Source organism: Echinops telfairi, unplaced genomic scaffold (assembly GCF_000313985.2).
Source record: "Echinops telfairi isolate 266 unplaced genomic scaffold, ASM31398v2 ScPeMD7_7468;HRSCAF=8506_0, whole genome shotgun sequence".
NCBI classification, from domain to species: Eukaryota; Metazoa; Chordata; class Mammalia; order Afrosoricida; family Tenrecidae; genus Echinops; species Echinops telfairi.
The window spans coordinates 14,175,229-14,186,787 of NW_022111369.1; the positions used below are offsets into that span (position 1 = coordinate 14,175,229).

At 42.6% G+C, this 11,559-nt stretch overlaps 1 protein-coding gene across 1 annotated transcript in view; it reads left to right on the forward strand.

The window, feature by feature from the left end:
- MANBA (mannosidase beta) overlaps positions 1 to 11,559 on the forward strand; it is a 159,075-nt gene that overhangs the window by 107,685 nt on the left and 39,831 nt on the right. The window contains exons 11-12 of the mRNA XM_004703287.2: positions 607 to 774; positions 8,431 to 8,649. Of these exons, the coding sequence (XP_004703344.1) occupies positions 607 to 774; positions 8,431 to 8,649 (387 nt within the window). The remainder of the gene's footprint in view (positions 1 to 606; positions 775 to 8,430; positions 8,650 to 11,559) is intronic.

The following is an 11,559-nucleotide window of genomic DNA, read 5'->3' on the forward strand; positions in this document are numbered from 1 at the left end:
TTTTCCCCCTTCAGAGTGTTCTCTTAATGACCATCTCTTACTTCCATGGAAGAGTTTTGTTCCCTTGCCCCTGCCTTCTCCAGCTTTACCTCTTTCTGACTCTCATTTGCATTGTAAAACCCCTTCTTGCCTTCCTATTGACTTGGTTATGGCTGATGGAGAATTCATGGGACCCTTAAAGTTGTACACAAAACTCCAATTTGCTCTTAAGAATGAACTCCTGAGTCTTGGGAACTCACAGACTCCTGCATTTTTATTCCTTAGAACCTTCTTGTGGTGATTCGGATCATGACGAGGCGGACTTATTTTTGTTTTCACAAAGGGATTGTATTTCCTTCAGTTTGTACTGAGCAGGAAAGAGGAACCCTCTAATTGGTGATAAGCAATCTAGACAAAAAGAATCTTGAGATTTAAATAATTTTAAAATGTATGCACGCAGCTAATATGACTAGCTATTTTCCAACTAATGAGACTTTCTGGTACATAGGATTTACATGCAGACGTGCAGCTGGCTATGATTTTATGAATAACCATAGAGCTGAAGTTGTTGCTTTGTTATTTTATTGTGAGCATTTGAAAATCACTTTATATTTTCTTAAATCTCAGGTCAGGAGACTAAAATCTCATCCCTCTATCATCACATGGAGTGGCAACAATGAAAACGAAGTGGCACTGATGATGAATTGGTACGGCATCAGTGTAACTGACTACCCAATGTACATCAAGGATTATGTGATGCTGTACGTGGAAAATATCAGAAAACTTGTCACAGCAGTAAGTAATGACTTCTATACTGTAGACCTTAAGATGTGTTTTAAAAGCAGATCAACATATATGTTGCTATAAGCACTCAAATTACGTTAAAGAAGTCTCTTGAATTATGAACCATCTCCTGTAGCAGATTTGCACAACACTGTGCGCTGTCTTTTGGTTTCTTGAGTGCTGCTTCCAGGGACCTTGAGTGTAATTTGAAATGCTATTGCTGCTGTTAGGTGCTTTTGAGTTAGTTCTGACTTCTAGTGACCCTCTCCATGGTCGACAGAACCAAACACTGCCCGGTCCTGCGCCATCCTGGTACTCAATGCTACGTGGGAGCCGACTGCTGTAGCTACAGTATCAACCACTCTTGTTGAGGCTCGCCCACTTTTTCATCCACCCTCTGCTTCATGGGGACTGGTCCCTCCTGATGACAAGTCCAAAATAGGGGATATGACGTCTGCTACCCTTGCTTCAAGAAGCATCTGGTCGTACTTCTTCCGAGACACAGCCGTTTGCTCTTCCAACAGTCCGTGGCATATTCAATATTCTTAGCCAGCACATAATTCAAACACATACGTTCTTCTGCCGTCGTCCTTAGTCCGTGTCCAGCTTTTGCATATGTAGCAGATTAATGAGAAACCATAGCTTGGAGCAGGTGCACATTAGTTCTCAAAGTGGCATCTTCCTTTTAAAAAACACGTCAGAGACCTTGTGCCACAGATTTGCCCAGTGGAAGAAATCTTTTGATTTCTTGAGCGCTGCTTCCATGGGTATCAATTACCATGATAGGAACTGGTGTGGAATTTACTATATATCCCGTATGAATATGTTGGTATGCTATTTCAGTGGCAGGGCAAAAGTGAAGAGCTGATTCTCAATCCCATCTTTATCCTCCTACCTTCTTTATAATAACGATCTTAGTTCTATTTGTTTAATAGGCATATATTATATATTACTATATTAACATGCATAATGGAAATGTTAATACAAATTGGTATCTTTATCGGAAATGGAAGCAGCTTTTGAAAAATAGTAATGTATTCAATGATCTCTTAAAACATCTTGTGTTTTAACATGTGTTCAATAGCCTGGTTCTCCTTATAACTTCTAATCAGTCATTCGATGTTTTAAGCATTTGGTCCTGCTTAAACAATTTGAAATAGTCTTAGTACCTCAATATGCCTAATTGGCAACACGAAACCATTGATTTGATTAAATTTCAGCGATAACTTCTAGGTTCAAACTCATAGCTTGCTTAATATACTAGGTCATGTCCCAAAGAATTTTTCATTTCACAAAGTGATATGCTATAAAGATTGAATTATTCCATATACGACATTTCTTTTATTACCTCTTGCTCACAGTGTTGGTGAATGTGACATTTTTTTCTATCTGACGTATTTTAAAACATGGGTTTTTTAAGGTCAAGGATTTGTATTTCAGAGCAGAGTCATTAAGAACACTTGCCTCCAAATCCTGGCGGCTGCTTACAGTCTACGGAATCCTGAGCAGCTTACTTACTTTCTTTCCATTTCCTCAGCTCTACCACTTGGACAAAAGTAGGGTCTAGCTCTTGAAGTTGTTTTGTGATGTGAGTTAATGGATGGAAAATGTATTACGTAGACTCCGACACATAGTAAAATTTTGTTGTGAATTTTTTGTATCAACATAATAAACTTTTAAGTACTGCTAGACATGCTCATCAACCTCGTTGGGTTTATTCAATAGGATACTTATAAAACTTCATCTCGAATTTTAGCACTATGTTCTTATCTCGATCTTTTAAAAAAGAGCTTCTATGTGCCATCGCTTCCCTCTCTGGAATGGAAGCGTGATGCCGTTCTCCAGAAGACCTGTACGTTGTAAAATACCTCTGTGAACAATCGTTGATCACAGATTTCCTGGAAGAGAGACAGGACTAAGGGTTATGTAACAGTAGTTTTATTTCTTTCAAAATATAAGGCATTTCAGGAAAAAAAAATATCTTGAGCCAGCCACAGATGAATTCATCCTCTATTGCACTTCGTGTTTTCTTTTAATGGTCATTATCTTGGTTCCTCTTAGGTCATCCATTGGCCCAAATAAACACTTCAGAGTTAGGATCTAGAAGGAGACCTGTGAGAGTTGACTAAAACCAGACCCCAAGAGGAAATAGCTCATAGGTGGAAAGAAATGTGAGTGTATTATCAAGGACAGGCACTTTTAGGCAGCGTCTCATTAGTAATTTTATGGATTCACTCAGCTTACCAAATTTGAGAACCTGGAGGGATGGAGGGAAGACCATCAAGCTTTGGGGAATTGGTCTGCCATTAGCTCCAATTTTGCTTCAAAAGCATCATAACAATATATTTCATTTTAAAAAATATTACCTATAACCAGAATATGCAACTGTAGGGCCCTCATGGTCTTGAGGGGCCAAGTCCGTTTGTGCAGCAGAGCCCACAAAGCCAATGTTCTACAGCCTACTTTCGTGAGAGTGACTGGGGTTTTACAGTCTTAGGAGCAGCCATCCGAGGTACATCTCTTACTCTCTCCCATCTGGAGGAGCGAAGAGTGAAGGAAATCAGAGACACGTAGAAACAGTTAGTCCAAAGGCTAAGGAATCACGTAAGCAACAGCCTCCAAGTCTCTAACACTTGAAAGATGAAATGGTGCCAATCTACCGCTCCCAACTTCTCTGAAAGGGATCATATTGGGAGATCCTCGATATAGTGAGGGAAAAATGTGGAACAAAACTCAAAATGAGACCAGTAAGACGAGGCTTACTGTGAGCTCAAGACTGCTGGGACCCGCTAAGGCATGGTCCTTAATCCCCTGCAGTCTAGACCGGACCTCATGCCAGTGACTCAGCGTTCAGTCAAACAGTAAACAGGTCTACCAGGCGAGTCCTTGCACTCGGGAGGTATACCCTCCTTCGAATGAACAATGAACAGAGATGCCAAGAGTAACATTTGCTCAGGACAAAGTTCGGAAGAGTTAGGAAAGAGTAAGAATGAAAAGGGGGCACCCTGGGAGGAAGTGGGACAAGTGAGGTTGTATTGTGAGGATTGGAATCAGTGACAAGAAACAAAACGTGTAGGAAAAGAACCCGGAGGACCTAGCACCCAGGATGGGCGAGCTTCCAAAGTCAAGCTCGGGAAATAGGCAATTCCCCCACGCAGAGGGGTGTTAGTGTTAAGGAACCAAGCATTGCTTTCTTTGGTAAGTAGAAGCCCAGGGGTAGAGTGTGAAAACAATTTTTTTTTCAATGGAATTTCCAGGTCCCAAATGTCAGGAACTGAGAAGTGAGTGGATGAGTGGGTGGTTAAGATGTTTGCTAGGCTTCAAGGGACCAGAGACACTTTTTATGAGAGAGGGGAATTCTTATAGTGGCTGAAGGGGGAAAGCACTTAAAAAAAAAGAAGATAATTTATAGGTGATCGTTCCAAAACCAAATCAAAGCGTGACCTAGAGGACGATAAAGAGAGGGAATGAGAATTCTTCGTTTACGCGAGAAGGGAAAGCCGAGTGAGAGCAGAGAGGGAGAGGGTGGATAAAAGAAAATACTAACGGAAAACCTCTGAAATAGAATTTTCTGAAAGTATATTTTCAGGGAAGCTGAAAAATCCTTCTATATAGTTTACATTTCCAGAGAGCCTTGCACATTTCCTTCAAAACAGCCACTGCACTTCAAATTCCTTGTCCAGTGTCTGGTTTCCCCGCTAAGTTACCTCTTTGAAGAGGTCCGTTACTGTGCACGTCTTCTCCCTGTACACTCTCCCGCCCGCAGAAAGAGTGCGTGTAGGAAGAGCAGCTATCATGGCTCAGGGCTGGTCTCCACATCCTTCTCTTTGAAGTGCCAACTAAGGCCTGATACACAGTGGACACTTGACAGATTATTTGCTCAACATATGAATCTCTTGATCAAAGAGGTCTGATGCCATCAGTAAGAAGTCAGTTTGGATTGTGTGAGCGAGGCAATCCAATGAACACTTACATACTGTTTGATGTGACCAACCAACCGCAACCTGTCAAGGGAGCTAGAGGGCTCCGGGATAAGACTTCTTACCTTGCACGTGGGAGGCGTGGGTTCAGTTTCCTGCGAAGGCACGTCATGTGCAGCCACCACTGATGCCGAATAGGTGTCAGTAGAGTTTCCGGAAGGAGACAGATGGAGAAGAAAGACCTTCTCGTTGTAGATACCCATCGTACCTTATACACAACACAAGGAAACGCTGCCAGGTCCTGCATCCGCCTCACCATTGTTCTTACTGTTGAGCCCATGGTCGCAGCCACAGTGTCGATCCATGTCGTTGAGGACCTCCCCCTATTATGCTGCACCTCTACTTTAACAGACACGAAGTCTTCTTCAGGGGCTGTCTTTGCTGCTAACATGACCAAAGATTGTGAGACAAAGGTTCGCCATCCTTGCCTGTAGTAGCACTCTGGCTGGACTTCTTCCAAGACTGATGGGTTTGTCCTCTCGGCAGTCCATGGTGCTTTCAGTATTCTTGGCCAGCCCTACAATTTTCCTTCAGGCTTCCATATTCAATGTCCAGCTTTCACATGCATGTGAGGCCATTGGAAATACCAGGACTTGGGGAAAACACATCTTAGTCCTCCAGTGTAACCTCCCTGCTTACCAGCACTCCAAAGAGGTCTGGTGCAGCAGATTTATCTAATGCAATTCAGCTTTTGATCTTTTGACTGTTGCTTCCAAGAGCATTGATTGTAGATCCAAGCATAACAAAATCCTTGACAATTTTCATCTTTTCTCCATTTATCATGATGTCACCCATTGGTCTAGTTGTGAGCATTTTGGTTTCTTGACATTGAGTTGTAATCCATACTGAAGGCTGAAATCCTTGATCTTCAACATGCTTCGGTTCCTTCTCCCTTTCAGCAAGCAAGGTTGTGTCAGCTGCATATAGCAGGTTGTTAATACCCTGTTTCCATGAAAGTAAGACACCCCCTGAAAATAAGACCTACTTACAGTTTTGCCTCTCACTGAAATAGAAGGCATCCCCCCAAAATAAGACCTCCCCCAAAATAAGAGCCTCCTGAAGCTACCACAACTCTGCACACTGGACCATGGTGGCGGGCACCGCCATGCAGCTCACTGGTAGCCCGCAGTGCAGCTGGAGCAGACAGGAAGTGCGAGGTCTCTTAATAAAACAATAAACATGTACCGTATTCTTCATGGAAAAATAAGACATCCCCTGAAAATAAGACCTAGCACATCTTTGGGAGCAAAAATTAATATAAGGCACGGTCTTATTTTTGGGCAAACAGGATAAGCCTTCCTCCAATCCTGATGCCACATTCTTCTTCATATAGTCCAGCATCTCGGATGATTTGCTCAGCGCACAAGTTGAATAAGTGTGGTGAAAGGATACAACCCTGACGCACCCCTTCCTTGATTTTAAACCACGCAGAATCCCCTTGTTCTGTTTAAACAACCATCTTGTGATCCATGTACAGGTTCCTCATGAGCACATTGAATGTTCTTCCCATTATTTTCAAGGTTATCCTGTTCTTCTCAAGGTTATCTGTGGCTTGTTATGGTCCACACAGTCAATTGCCTTGACATAGTCAATGAAACACAAGTAAACACCTTTCTGGTAGTCTCGATTTTCAGCCAAGATTCATCTTTCATCAGCAATGAAATCCCTTGTTCCAGGTCCTCTTTTGAATCCGGCCTGAACCTCTGGGAGCTCCCTGTCAGTCTACAGCTGCAGCCATTGTTGCACGGTCGTTGGCAAAGTTTTACTTGCTTATGGTATCAGTGATATTATCCTATAGTTTGAGCATTCTCTTTGGAATGGGTATAATTATGGGTCTCTTCCTGTCAGCTGGCCAAGTAGCTGTCTTCCCAATTTCTGAGCATAGACTAGTGCATGTTTCCGGTGCTTCCTCAGCCTGCTGAGACATTGTACTTGGGATCCTACAAATTCTTGGAGACTGGTTTTTGGTGAATGCTTTCAAGGCAGCATGAACTTCTTACAGCACCAATGGTTCTTGTTGGATATGCTACCTCTTGAAATGGTGGAATGTCTATTAGTTCTTTTTGGTATAGGGACTACGTGTATTCTTTCCATCTTTTGATGCTTCCTGCATCGTTCAATACTTTGTCCACAGAAACGGTCAATATTGGATCTCGAGGCTTGAATTTTTTCTTGAGTTCTTTCAGTTTAAAATATGAGTGTGTTCTCTCCTTTTGGTTTTGTAGCTCTAAACCTCTGCACATTCTTTATAATATTTGACTTTGTCTTCTCGAGCTCCCCATTAATATTTTCTATTCAGCTCTTTGACTTCATTCTTTCTTCAATTTGCTTTAGCTCCTCTACAAGTTTCAGAGTCTCTTCTGACATCCATGCTGATCTTCCCTTCCTTTCCTGGCAGAAGAGGATGAGAGCTAGGCACAAGGAGGGATAGGAAATGTACACTCTGGCTAGGCACCCACTTCTTAGAGACCGCTCTTTCTTATGGAAGCGGAAATATGCATGTTGGTGGTGACTTAGCCATTTCATTCCTGAGTCATCACATTTAATATTCACAGCATCCCTATGAAGGAGGAGGTACTGTCATTATCCTCATTTTATAGATAAGAATACTGGGGCTTTGGCCTATCCAAAGGTAATAAGGTTCTGATTTGTCATGTAAACCCAAGACCACCTAAATTATTAGTTTCCAAGCCTATCTTCAATTAAAAGGTAGTTTCGTCACCCTGGGGATGTATGGCAATGCCTGGAGACAGCTATTTTTATTGGATATGTGGCAGTTACATAATCTCCTGTCAGTTGAGCAAGGGGTGGGGTCTAGCCTGTCAATCAGGTGGCAGCTTGGTGACCTCATTTGGAGGCGCAACAGAGATAAATAGCTCACTGGAGGCCAGACCCAGTCTCTCTGTGTTCCCTTCCTGCTGTTGAGACACACACTCTTACTGCAAGACCTTCCTGCTGACAAGCCGCATGGAGCTATGATGATGGAACCAGAGCCCTGGAGCTGGAGGAGCCACATGGAGACCCATGCCAGCGCTGAGATGCTTCCACTGCCACTGGATCCACAAGACTTCACTCACTGGCTTGTGATCTTCCATTGCATGTGGCATGAGTCTAAAGAGGAGTTTATGGACTAGTATTGGACATATGGGCTAATATCGGACTTATGGACTGGATCTGGACTGATCTGGGGTTTGTCCTTAATATATAATTACTCTTTATGTAAACCTCTCTTTTATACACACATGAGTGTTTATGAATTTGTTTCTCTCTAGTCAACCCAGTGCCCAGGAGAGCTTCCTTCTCTGTCTTCACAACAGACACTTCAAAGCTATACCCATTCCCAGATGTCAACAGTGCTAAAGTGGACAAGCCTTGCAGTAGCTTGTGCCATTACACATGACAGATGAGGGTGGAGGCCAAAGGCGATTGGAAAAGACTAGGAGGAGCTGTTATGAGGAGTGATTGCAATGTTAATTATGAATGAATATAAAAAATCGAGGAAAATCAGAGGTGCAGGATGTTGTTAAAAAGGAGAGGAGGCAATTGATCCTACTATTTTCTCTCAGTATTTGGCATTTCTGGTTCTTGACAGTATTTTTTAGATATGAGAGAATAGTATTTTTACAGAAGTAGAAGATCTGTTCATTTTTGGATGAAAATATCTTAAAACATTTATTTTTATCCCTAGGGAGACAAGACACGGCCTTTTATCACATCTAGTCCTACAAATGGGGCCAAATCAGTTGCAGAAGGATGGGTCTCTCAAAACCCTGAGGACACACATTTTGGCGATGTACATTATTACAACTACTATGGTGATTGCTGGGATTGGAACATTTTCCCCAAAGCTCGGTTGGTATCTGAGTACGGCTATCAGTCCTGGCCTTCCTTCAGTACGCTGGAAAAGGTGAGCCTTCTTGGTTTTCCCAGTCCTCGGTCCAGCCCTCCTCTCTGTCTCTGCGTCTTTGTCCCCTTCGAGGTCATCTGATTTCCTGCACGACGTTTCCTCTCTGTGCCTACACATTTTACTTGCATAATTGGATGTAGCTTCAGAGTTGTGTACGTGTTCTTTTTAAAAACAGGTCTAGTGAGGTACAATGCATACACCAGATCATTTTCCCATCGAAGTGTACAACTCAGTGGTCTTTCGTCTATTCACAGGGTTCTGCAGCCGTCACCACCATCCGGCTGTAGAACCTTTTTATCACCCCCAAAAGGAGCGCTGTCCCTTCAGTACTCGTTTCCCCACTCTCTCTGCTCCCCCACTTTCGAGAGCCCAGTCCTAGGCAACCACTTACCTCTTTCTATTATTGAGTTGTGACAGTGAAAAGAACATTGTTTAAAAAATTTAACAGTTTTATTGACAAGTAACATACATATCATCCAATTGAATAGTTTAAGCATATTGAAGAGTTGTGTAATAACCACTACAATTTAGAATATTTTTCTTCCTTCTTGTCATTATTATTAGCTCCCAATTCTACAGATTTATGCATTTTGTGTGGCATGTAAAGGAAAACAAAATGCAACAGACAAAACTCCAACAGCAATAACAAACTCAAACAGAGAAAAACCTCAGCTGAAAAGATGACAGAAAAGACTGAAATCCAGAACACATTTTTAGGAGTCAAAAGGGAGAAGAAATGACACATGTTAAATGTTTACCTAGCCACAGGTGCATTAGCCCATTTTCCACTGCACTCTGACAGCACCTTAGTGACATCACTGGTCAGCGGTCAGAGGGGATTCACTTGAGCTTAATCCAAGTGGAGAAGCTGCAAATCGATTTGGGCTTTCACTGTCATCTACACTCTTCTACACACGGTGTGCTCAGGATTTAAGCCCTAACACTGTCCCCTCCTCAGGTCTTGAGTTGTATTATTTACAATGCTTGGGTCACCCAGGCTGACATGCTTCTTAGCTGTCCCCTCAAATAGATGGCTTTCTTAAGACAAACCTTAAGACCCCAGGTGCAATTCTACCTGCTGCCTGAGCACCATCTGGCTTCTACAGCACACTTTGCTACAGCTCCCTTGTCTTCAGTAATGTCCTCCTTAAGTGGGCCCTGTTAAATGTTCTCAGACTAATGTCCTTTCTATCTGTATGCACTGACCTATGCGGACATTTCATATGAAGGAAATCATACAACAGGCAGGTCTTTTCCCTATTTTAAAATCTTTTGCTACTTTAAAATCAGAATATTTTTATTCTTATTGTTGAGTTGTGATCATTAAAAAAAAACATTCTGTATACAAGTTCTTTGTCCGTACATGATTTGAAAGTTTCCCCCATTCTGTAGATTGTCCTTTTGCTTCTTTGATTGTGTCAGTTAAAGAACAAAGTTTTAAATTTTAATTATTTCAATTTTCAATTTATTAATCTTTTGTCTTGGTGTCATATCTAACAAAGTATGGCTTAATGCAAGAATACAAAATTTTACTCCTATGTTTCCCTTAGGGTTTTAATAGGCTTAACATATTACTATACTTAGATTTATGAATTACATTTTGTTAATTTTTGTGTCTGGTATGAATGGGTCTGTGTTGCAATGAATTGTTAATTTGGGTCATCTAGATGTGGTCTTGTGACTCCCACAAAATAAGGTGCTTCACTGACATGAAGCAGGGAACCGATAAAGAGGCCTGAGGGGCCAGCTCCATTACAAACTAAGTGGACAGCACCACCCTCCCCGCCCCCCCCAAGAAGAATTCACTTCAGAGAACAACACTGAAGTGACAGCTCAAGAAGAGGGACTTGTCTGATCAGAGCACACAGGAGCCAATGAGGGGGGAAGGGGGTGGGGGGGAAGTGAAGCATATCCTGGCTCACTGAGCCCTGAGGATGATGTTCCTGCTCAGAACAGCAATGCACAGAGATGACCACAGGGCCAGCCTCACCATGGGACACAGCATTCCTCAGTGACCCATAGCACCATTGGGGACAACACTAGAGACACATGGCGGGAATTGTGCCTGCCATGAGCACAGCACACCCAGGCCAGCCACTGGGGTCATGCAGCAGAGCAGCGCGGGGAGCAGAGCAATGAAGTCCTCAGGGATAGAGGCAGCGCCAGGGCCTGGCACCCCATCGGACTAGACTGGAAAGCTCCCGTGAAGCACAATAAACAGACCCTGAACTATTTATATGTTTGTGTGTGTGTGTATTGTTGTTGTAGCTGTTGTTTTGCTTTCTGTTGTTGCTTCATTGTACTCAGCCTTGTGATGATACATAGCATGTCTACCTGGAAGGGATATATGGAATACACAAGCCAGAAGAGAGAACAACAGGATGACAGTTCCGGGGGGACATGGGAGAAGGGAGGCGAGGGAAAGGAAGTGGGTTTTAACAAGCCCAGGGACAAAGGAATAACAAGTGATCCAAAATCAGTGTCAAGGAAGGTGTGGGAGGTCTGGCAGGACTGGATTAAGGGCAGTGTAACTGAGAGGAATTCCTAAGACCCAAATTAAGGCAGAATATGAAAGTGGGACAAGAGGAAAGTACAAAGAAATAGAGGAAAGAACTAGGAGGCAAAGGGTACTCATAGAGATGTAAATACAGGCATATAAAGATGTAAATATATTTATATACAATGAGGGGAAATAGATCTATGTACATATATTTATAGGTTGAGATTACAAAAACAGATGGACAGTGGGCCCCTGCACAAGTACTCCCTCAACACAAGAACACTTTGTTCTAACAATTCGGCAGTCTGAGATGCTCACCATCCTGGCACAATCGCTGAAGACAATAGTTGCACAAGCAAATGTGAAGAAAGCTGATGGTGCCCAGCTATCAAATGATATAGTGTCTGGGG